Genomic DNA, 10037 nt, shown 5'->3' on the forward strand with positions numbered 1-10037 from the left:
AAGGATCACTTTTGTTTCTGTGATTATCACTGCTCTTTCCCATCTTTCAAGGACTGATGTGGTTGTACAAATTTATAACAATAAATTATTAGAAAAAAATAAAAATAGACATAAAATTCACATCTAATTTTTTCATTATTAGATGCAACAGACAAGCTTTCTCAAATTGCTATAAGTTTCCAAATACCTACTCTGAATTTCTGTACTTACCTTATGTCACTGGTCCTCGGACCACACTTAGAGTAGCACTGGTCTATATCAGAGCATGCCCCATATGTAGTTGTGTATGTGGACATCTTTCTACTGGAAATGATTCCCTATGGGGTGATAGCCTTCTCAAGATCATTTCATATTCCCCACAACCTGGAGCAGGAGGTTTACACACCAGCACACTCTATATGCACACTTGGACAGGAACTATAAGTAAAGTAGGCACAGAAGCATGGCCTTGTAAAAGTAATTCAGGCTCTAATAAACTATAGTGGAAAAGAATATGAAAAAAGAATATATTTTGCTGTACAACGGAAACTAACACAACATTATAAATCAACTATACTTCAATTAAAAAATAAAAAATAATTCGGGCTCTAAAGTCAGGCAATGAGAGACTTCCCTAGCTGTCTAGTGGTTAAGACTCCGTGCTCCCAGTGCAGGGGGCTCTGGTTTGATCCCTGGTCGGGGAACTAAGATCCCACATGCTGCACGGCAAGGCCAAAAAAACCAGAAAGCGACACAAAACAAATAAAGCACTAAATGGCGAATACCCTTGTAACCACCCTCTAGTTCAAGAAACAAAACTTTGTTGCCCTTCCATGGGGCCCCTCCCAATCTCAGGCCCTCACCCCCACAAGTAACCACTATTCTTGACTTTTCTAATCATCGTTCACAGTGTTAAAAAACAGACTAAGTTTTAAAAAGATGCACAAGTTGTAAAAAGTAGTGCTAAAGAAAAAAATTATTCTGACACTTGCTAAAATGGTAAGGAAGATTTCCTTCAAGACTTTTTTGTAATAAGGGTCAACTCTACTGCTATAGGTGGGGAGGGATGGGTCTCAATTCTAAGTACAGCAAAGATAGCTGGGGATTTACAGCCAGCAGAGAGAAGGGCTTGTTGGTGAAAAATTATAAGAGGACATCTCAAGGGATTCTTGCTAAGGGGAGGTCAAGGACTTAGATATCAAAGGGAGGTGGGGTGGGGATGAGGACCTTGATCAGATAACAAGAATTGGGGGACTGTTCCTAAACTGACTTAGCAGGATTCTTTGCTAAGACTGGACAATGCAGGGCAGGCAAGGACAGGACAGGCACAGAAGGCCAAGGTCCAGGTCTAGAAGAGTCTAAAAGAGTCTCTAGTCAGAGGAGCCTAATTAAATAAAGTTTAGTCTAGGAGTCTGTCAATAGACCGCATAATTTAACCATACATTTGTTTTTTTGTTTTGTTTTTGGCTGCGCCCTGAGACTTGTGGGACCTTAGTTCCCCCACCAGGGATCAAACCCAGGCCACTGCAGTGAAAGCGCCGAGTCCTAAACACTGGACCACCAGGGAATCCCCTAACCCTACATTTTTATTTTTCAAAACTAAGTTAACAATATAAAAGTCGAAATATTTAAAACGAGTGGATTTTGTGGAATGTTAATTATAACTCAATAAAGCTGGAAAAATACATATATTTGAAATCGATTTCCCTAAAGGCTCCTTCCTCTGAGAAAGTGGGGATTTTCAGAGAGTTCGGGGAACTAGGTAGGAAAGACTTAACTTCAGACTCATATCTAGTGGTTGACCAGCGGTCCTGGACACGTTAACTCACACAGTAGAGACTTCGTTTTCACGAGTGGAAAACTTGGATAAAACTTGTATTTTATGCCCAGTTGACAGATCTGCGGCATCGCAGGGATGTTGAGAGGCTCAAGGGCAAAACTGAAAGATGGGAGGTGTTGCTACTCTTATCTCTCAAAACCCAACGATGAAATAAAAATTCCGCAGCCCCTGGTGCTTTGAGGGTTGGCATTCGGAAAGATTTCGCCACAGTTGAAACACACCTCTAAATGTATCAATAACCTGGAACAGTGGTTCTCAAACTTTAGCGTGCATCGGAACTACCTGGAGGGTTTGTAAAAATACAGATTTCTGGATCCCACCCCTAGAATTTCTTGGGCGAGGACCTGCTATTTCCATTTCTAACACGTACCAGATAAGGATTGGTCTAGGGAACCACACTTTGCAGGCCCCTGGTTTAGTCTTCCGGACAGCCCCGTAGGCAGGGCTGGGAGTCCATCTAGTCCACTTAGGTTTATCTGGCCTCAACTTCCCTCTTCTGTCCTGTCAAGGGAGCCAGGGAGCAAGGAGACCCCTGTTAAAGTCCAACCCCGAGGCGCGTTATCAAGCTGCTGACAGCCAGGCCTCCTGAGGGTCTTTGCAAAAGGCCCCTCCCTCCGGCGGAGGCCTGCCAGGGCCAGATAACACCATCCTGCTGTCACGCGGCCGCGCTTGGCCCCAGGCTCCCGCCTCCCTGGGCTCAGGGCTCGGCGGCCGCTGGGCGGGGCGCGGGGCGGAGCCGGCGCGGGGCGGTGCCAGGCCGCGGGTCCTCAGTCAAGTGACACTCGGCGGCTGCCTGGGCGCTGACGGTGGAGCCAGGAGGCCGTAGGGTGGATATGCCGGGGGTCGTTCTCATCCTCTCCCTGCTGCTGGTGCCGCTGCTGCTGGGCTCTGCGCGTGGCTTGCACGTAAGTCCACAGGACCCCCGCGCAGGAATGATGGATAGGGGACAGGCTGGCGGGGGGCCGGGCTGGTGCTGCGGCCACCTGGGGTCCCAAAGGGCGGAGGTCCTGGGACCCAAAGGCGCACCCGGGCCCGCAAGGCCACCGGGGGAGCTCAGGCAGTGGGCCGAGCCGGCAGAGGGCCGGCCGGGCCGGGCGAGCTTCCTTACCGGTAGCTCTGTCGCTCGTGTGTTCCGCCCCTGCCGCCTCTTTTCGCTGGGACCTACTTCCTTATTGGTGCAATGAGGGGCTGAGATGAGGTGCTTTCCAGCTTTGCGGGTTTCCGGGAGGGGGATTCCAAGTAGCGCGCGTTCTTGGAGGGCGCCTTGGGCTCTGGCTTGGCGCGCCCTCCCTTGCCAGCGCTCTGCGGAGCGCTCCGGAAGGAGAAATATGGGGTCAGGAGAGGCCCCCGCAATGGGAACATTGGATTAATTACCTTCGAGGTGTTCTCTTTTCGGACATCTCGTGCCCTTCTCGGCCCTTCCCGCCGCCTACTTTTAAGGCTTGGATTTTCCAAACCTTCAGGGTTTGGCGGTGGGCAAGAGGCAGGCTGCAGGTAGCCGCCAGCGTTGCTGGAGGGAGGTCTGGCGGGGCGAGGTGCTGGGCGGTGCGGGGCGTGCACGATTGCGGGAGAAGAACTACAGCCTCAGTCCACCCGGCAGAGCTAAGGCAGGGGCCGAGGGAACTCCGAATCGCTCCTGGGAAGGTCAGCATCACGGCCTTGGAAAGGTGGGGTGGATCTGAGTGGGGAGGGACCGGGGGATTGAAACGGGCGCCTGTCTCTCTTCACGTTCAGGGAACCAACTTTGGTTCCTCCAGAGTTCGGGTGGGCTGAGTCTGGGACTTGTTTTATAAGTGGAAAATGGTGAACTTTGACTTGCAAATTACACCTTTGATAAAAGGCTTTCAGTCAAGCGCGTAGGGCAGGAGGAAAAATATATATATATATATATATATATTTATTTATTTATTTATCTTAAACCGAGGTTGAGAATCTTATTTGGAAAACAACTGCTGAAAATATTTTCATTTTGGGTTCTTCTTGCGAAAAGGTCACCTCAAATGACTGTTTGCTAATCTTTGTCTACCTGGGTCTGTGCTTCCCCTGCCCCAGTTTTTTGTCTGGGAGCCCTGGAGTGGGAACTTGCCAGCTATGAGAGCCACAAGAGAATAGGTCAAGGATTCAGTGACAGAGAGAGATGGGGAGAAGGCAGATCTTAACCAATATCTAGGAGGGTTGTGAGATGGGAGGGATAAAGATTTATGGAGGAGGAGCTGGGGGACAGGGCAGCCTGCCATGTCGTGGTTACTTATTATCCTTGTGCAGCATGATTCACAGGGGCTGCCCTGTGACTGCCAGGAGGCTGTCTTCACCCCAGGAACCCTTATGTCAGGTGTCTAGGTGTCCCTCCTGGGCCTAGAGCTGAAAAAGATACCAGCCGACTAGCTTTCCATGATTTCCTTCTTTACATTTATTTATAACAGCGGTTCTCAAACATTAACTGTCCTAGAAGTTAAAACCGAACATTTAAAAATATTTATTAACTTACTTAAGAAATCATAAAATCATTATATGTTAATAAACTTTATATATTTCTTGAAAAATAATAATTTATTCCCAAATTTTAGGGCGAAGAGTGACATTGTACATTTTTGCAAATCTCTTTCATGTCTGTCTTAATAGATAATAGTTGGATTCTCATAGCTACTTCTGCATTCAGTCTTGCTATATCACATGTCATGTAGCCTCTGGAAAACTTCACTGTACACTCATGAGAGAATGGTTATGGCTTAGTACTATTTTTGAAAATAGTTTTGACTTAATGGACACCCCGAAAGGGTCTTCCTGGACCACACTTTGAGAACCGCTGGTTTAGAATAATGTTTTTCTTATTATAAAAGTTCATACGCATTATGGAAATACCTTAAACATACAGAAAAAGGTAAGAAAATGAAACTGCCCATGCTGTTATAATCCAGCTTGTTTGTATTTCAATAATAAAATGTAGCAGCTGACTGGTATTTGAGTGGCTTGGATTCACGGTGGGTTGGGCAGGTGTAAGTGGCCTTCAGGTTTTGACTGGGGACAAGGAAGCTCTCATATCCCACAAAGCTGACGCCGGTTCCTGGTTGCAGGCGGAGCTGACCTGGAAACCTGTCCTTGGCCACTGCCCTATCTAAGGAGCTCACCTTCCAGAGCCCGCCTGCACAGAACTGGCAGGGGACCCTCTTAGGAGCAGAGGTGATGGCGATCTTCAGGCAGCTGTCCCTGGGTGCAAAGGCCGCCCTGGCAGCCGGCACTGTCTTCGTGTCCATGGTCATCTCCCGCTCCTACCTGGCGGAGAGCCTCGAGCTCAGGGCCTGGCGGTGGCTGTTCCGCCTGCAGCTCGCCCTGTTTGCCAACTCGCTCATGCTCCTCGGTTCCCTCTACATCTGGCGAAGCACCGTCAGCAACCTCAGCCACTCCCCTGCTGCAGAGTCGGCCTGTTTCCAGCTTTGGAAGATGGCCGTTGTGGCCTTCCTGGCCCTGGCCCATTCCAGTTTCTTCACCATGCTCTTTCTAGTGGCTGAGGAGCCCTATCTCTTTTCCCTGGCGGCCTACTCCTGCCTCGGGGCATACATCATCATGGTCTGCTTCCTCTGTACCCTCAGTGGCATGGAGCAGGCCTACCAGCTCCTGGCCTTGCGCACCGGCAGGGTGGTGGGCAGCCTTGACAAGACAAGGAAGCTGGTGCTCAGGCCAGCGCTGGCGGTGCTGGTGTCCGCCGTGCTCAGTGTGGTAGGGCTGCTGAACGCTGCCCAGCCCCCGGCTGTGAAAACCGTGGAGGTGCCCATCCATTGGCTGCCCGCCTCCATGGACAACCTCAAGATCGCGCTGCTCTCGGACATCCACTTGGGCCCCACGGTGGGCAGGACCAAGATGGAGATGTTCGTGAAGATGGTGAACACGCTGGAACCGGATGTCACAGTGATTGTGGGTGACCTGTGCGATGCCGAAGCCTCTGTCCTCCGGACAGCCGTCGCTCCTCTGGGCCAGCTTCGTTCACGCCTCGGCACCTACTTCGTCACGGGGAATCACGAGTACTACACGTCAGATGTCAGCAACTGGTTTGCGCTGCTGGAATCCCTGAACGTCACGCCCCTTCACAATCAGAACGTGAAGATTTCTGCCACCCGGGCCCAGCCTGGCGGGGGTGAGGATGATGACTGGATCTGCTTGGCCGGGGTGGATGACATCGAAGCAGACATCCTGCACTACTCTGGCCACGGCATGGATCTCGAGAAGGCTCTGGGGGGCTGCAGCCCGGACCACACCACCATCTTGCTAGCTCATCAGCCCCTGGCTGCCAAGAGAGCTCTCCAGGCTCGGCCAGATATCAACTTGATCCTTTCTGGGCACACTCACGCTGGGCAGATCTTCCCCTTGAATGTGGCAGCCTATCTCCTGAACCCCTTCTTTGCTGGTCTGTACCAAGTGGCCCAGACTACATTTGTTTATGTGAGCCCAGGCACGGCCTACTATGGGATACCCATGCGACTGGGCAGCAGGGCGGAGATTACAGAGCTCGTCCTGCAGCGGGTTCCCTGAACCCACCCCTGCCCCGTGCGCCTCCTCATTGCCCTTGCCCTCCGTCCCCGACCCTCTGCAGACCAGGCTGCCTGCTTTATCCCCTCCAGTCTCTCCTGCCAGCACACGCTTGTCACAAGACTGGCTTGCACCGTGATCAGTGGTGGGGCTGCCTGGCAAGTCCAGGAAAGTTAACTCTGTAGATGGCCGTCTGCTTCTTTCCGTGCATTTGTGAGTCCACTAAAGTCGCAAGTGTAGGAACAGGCATCTATTTTCCAGATGATGTGGAGTAAGCCCTCCTCCTCTGCAGAGCTCATGGAGATGAACTGAATCAGGGGGTTGCTTGAAGGGGATGCCTGTGGAAAGTGGAGTAGGGAGAGGACTCTTGGTATTTTAAAAGCCTCTTCAGGACTTAAGCAGTTTTCAAAATCATTGATCCAGAGCTTCCTGGGGAAGGGGCAGTATGGCTAGGTAATCTGGAAGAACTGGCGGGATGGAAGCCCCTCTGGCTGCTGGAGAATAAGGTTTTCTTTTCCCCCTTGGTTCTATCAGAGTCACCTTTACTGAGAGCATCAGCCAAATCGGCTGGAATATAGGGCTCATCCTGTTCCGGGCCTTGAGTGATGCTGTCTAATTGGCTGTGCTCCTGGGCCTTTGGGGTTGGGGGTGGGGTAGAAGGATGGGAACACTGGTAGGTGAATGAAGGTCACAGTGCTGCTGCCTAGGAATTCAGAGGGTGTTTGCCAAACTTGGCTCCTTTTATACAACACCTGGATGAGGTGATTAGGGACAGGCGACTTTCCCCAACCGAGAGATGAGGGAACCGAGGCAAAGGGAGGTAGAGCACTGGCGGCAGCACAGGGGTTATGGGAGATTCTGGCTGGAAGCCAGGTTTTCTGCCTCCCAAGACCAGTGTTCTTCCCACTGCCTGATGGTAAGTAGCTGTACCCTTACAGGTGAGGACAGGGTTCAAACACAAGTAACATTGAAACGAGAACAAGCAAAGTCCTATAACCTGATGCCCTTTCGAAGTGGTCTGCTTGAGGCCGATTTCAGTTCATGGTAACTACGTGAGCCGGACCCAGAAGGGGGTCGGCCAGTTTCAGTGTAGGATGGCTGTTACACTGGAGGGACAGTCAGGAAACTGGAGTGCACACCCTCCACCCCAGGTCTGGGTCAGAAACGGAGGTTCGCTCTCTACCGGTAGGGAGGTTGAGGCTTGCATGGGGAGTGGCAGGGCACTGAGCTCCCGCGGGCCCCAAGGCCTTCTCTCCCTGGGACCCCTGGCTCTGGGATGCTGGGCTGTCCTTCCTGCTGATGGCTCACTGACCCCTTCCCCCCCACCAGCCTGACCCCATCAGAGCTGTCCTAGCGCTCTGGCCACAGAACCAGACGGCCATCCCTAAGCTGGACCCTCAGAAAAAGAGGCAGGGGTTACCATATCTGGAGCAGCCCCACCCTCACTGGCCGGCCTCTGTGCCAGAGGTAGGATACCCTTTGACCCTGGGGTAGCAATAAGGCGTGATAGACAAGGCCTCACTGAGAATCTTTCTGCGACAGGGAACTCTGACTGGAGGGGCTCACCTTCCTGCTCTCTTGTCAGGCAGCATCGGGCAAATGACCTCACTGAGCCTCCATTTCCCTCACCCTGACATGGGGATAATTATTGTATCTACCTCAAGATTGTTTTGCAGGGAGGGTATTAAGACATGGTGCAGAAGTTGCTTGTGGCTCAGTCACAAGGAAGCACTTGATGTTGCTAATTTTTAAACATCCCATGGGGCCTGCAAATGGGCTGTGTTGGTCACAGGTGCACAGAGAATTTATGAAGCAGCCAATCCTGGGGAACAGGAGTGGGTACCGTGCCGCCTGCCGCTGGGTCGCAGTGATTTGTCACAGCAGCAACTGCTGGGGTTGCTTTCCTCTGTCTCTTGCCTGTGTTATTGTCTCCCTGTGCAGTCAGCCTGGCCAGGGCGAGTCTCTCCATTTTTCCCCCTTGTCCTCTTGGTTAGTGGAACCCTGGGGGCTCCTGGAGACCACCTTTCTTGTTTCCAGGCAACCAAAGTATTGACAGAGGGTCTTCCAGTCAAGTTTAAAATGTATCTTTGAGTTGAGATTTCAGTGGTTTCCTTATTATGTACCCCTTCGTGTTTAATCATCCTTACAGCCAGGAATAAGTTTGGAGAAAAACTTATCCAGAACCAAGGAAAGGACCCTGGAGAGCCTTTCTTTTAACACATTTTGCAGATGGTGGGGTTATAGGAGGGGGAAGTGCTTTGCCAAGGGCAGCGCCCAGCTCAGCTCAAGTTTCCTGACTGCCTTCTCGGTGGCATCCCTCAAGCTCCCCACCTCAGGAAGGTCACTCTTCCAGACCCTCTCACTTTCTCGTGCCCTGACCCCATTTGGGATCACCCCCAGTCTACACTAGTTCTGCCATTTGTCTTCCACCTTGTGTGTCTCCTGCTCTACCAAGTATTATTTCACTGGTTTCTTGATTTGGGATCTTTCTCAATCAGTGCCCTGAGCTGGATGGAATTCACTTCCATCAGTCCTGCTTTTCATCTTGCACCTTCTTGTCTCTTCTCTTTCCATGAGTGCCAGCATTTTTCGGTCTTGAGCACCTGTCATCCCTGCTCTGAAGTCCTTGCTTGACTGATTCCTCTCTTAACAGAAACAAGACAGGTCCATCTTCTGTGCCCAAGGAATAGTCAGCAGCACCTTCTCACACTTGGTTTGTGTTCCATGACGTGGTGGAAGCTTTCCCAGCACAAATTTCTCCATTTGTGTCCAGATATGGCCCTGGTGGGCTGCTCTCCACGGCCCCCTTGGTACCTCTGTTCCCTGTTCTTCACTCATTTACCTTCTTTGATTTGTTTATTTATTGCCGGGGGAGGTGGTGAGAAACATTTACTTGAAGCTTGAAAATGCTTTCAATTTCATTCTAGTTTCTTTTTAAAAATCTGTTAAATGCAAGTTAAAATGAAACATAAACCTTTCTAAAAATTAACAATAGCCTGTGTACTGTGATACTATATATATATATATATTTTTATTTTTGACTGTGTTGGGTCTTCATTTCTGTGCGAAGGCTTTCTCTAGTTGCAGCAAGTGGGGGCCACTCTTTTTCGCGGTGTGCGGGCCTCTCACTATCGCAGCCTCTCTTGTTGCGGAGCGCAGGCTCAATAGTTGTGGCTCACGGGCCTAGTTGCTCCGCGGCATGTGGGATCTTCCCAGACCAGGGCTCGAACCCATGTCCCCTGCATCGGCAGGCGGACTCTCAACCACTGCGCCACCAGGGAAGCCCTGGGATACTATTGTTATAACACCTCAATACATTTATCCTACTGCATTCATTCCAAACATCCATCTGTCCAACCATCCTTTTTTCCCCTTGTTTGTTCTTTTTAAAAACTTTTTATTGTGAAAACTTGGAAGTATTCACAAACTAGAGAGAGCAGCAACAGAATCCCCATCACCCAGCTTCAACATTTGTGACTAGTCTGCTGTTCCTTCTCATCTACCCCAGCCCTTCACTCTTTCTTTTTTTTTTTTTTTTTTTTTTTTTTTTTTGCGGTACGCGGCCCTCTCACTTTTGTGCCCTCTCCCGTTGCGGAGCGCAGGCTCAGCAGGCTCAGTGACCATGGCTCACGGGCCCAGCCGCTCCGCGGCATGTGGGATCTTCCCGGACCGGGGCACGAACCCGCATCCCCTG

General features: G+C 50.8%; 2 protein-coding genes across 3 annotated transcripts in view; both read left to right on the forward strand.

Annotated features, from left to right (window-relative positions):
* Nucleotides 1-2633: 2633 nt before the first annotated feature.
* Nucleotides 2634-10037, forward strand: part of GLB1 (galactosidase beta 1) — a 94697-nt gene continuing 87293 nt past the window's right edge. The window contains exon 1 of the mRNA XM_007125241.3: nt 2634-2724. Coding sequence (XP_007125303.2) covers nt 2653-2724 — 72 coding nt within the window. The 5' untranslated portion in view covers nt 2634-2652. The remainder of the gene's footprint in view (nt 2725-10037) is intronic.
* Nucleotides 2647-6587, forward strand: TMPPE (transmembrane protein with metallophosphoesterase domain). 2 transcript variants are annotated; one of them, XM_007125239.3, is made up of 2 exons: nt 2647-2724; nt 4894-6587. In XM_007125239.3, the coding sequence occupies exon 2, from the start codon at nt 5003-5005 to the stop codon at nt 6344-6346; it is 1344 nt and encodes a 447-aa protein (XP_007125301.1). In that variant the 5' UTR covers nt 2647-2724; nt 4894-5002; the 3' UTR covers nt 6347-6587. The 2 variants fall into 2 exon arrangements, with proteins under 2 accessions (XP_007125301.1, XP_007125302.1); XM_007125240.2 differs by lacking the exon at nt 2647-2724 and adding an exon at nt 2736-3463.

Source organism: Physeter macrocephalus, chromosome 18, assembly GCF_002837175.3.
Source record: "Physeter macrocephalus isolate SW-GA chromosome 18, ASM283717v5, whole genome shotgun sequence".
Taxonomy (NCBI): Eukaryota; Metazoa; Chordata; class Mammalia; order Artiodactyla; family Physeteridae; genus Physeter; species Physeter macrocephalus.

What these genes read in the sequence shown, in the direction of transcription:
- TMPPE (XM_007125239.3), top strand. Translation starts at nt 5,003, where the DNA reads ATGGCGATCTTCAGGCAGCTGTCCCTGGGTGCAAAGGCCGCCCTGGCA.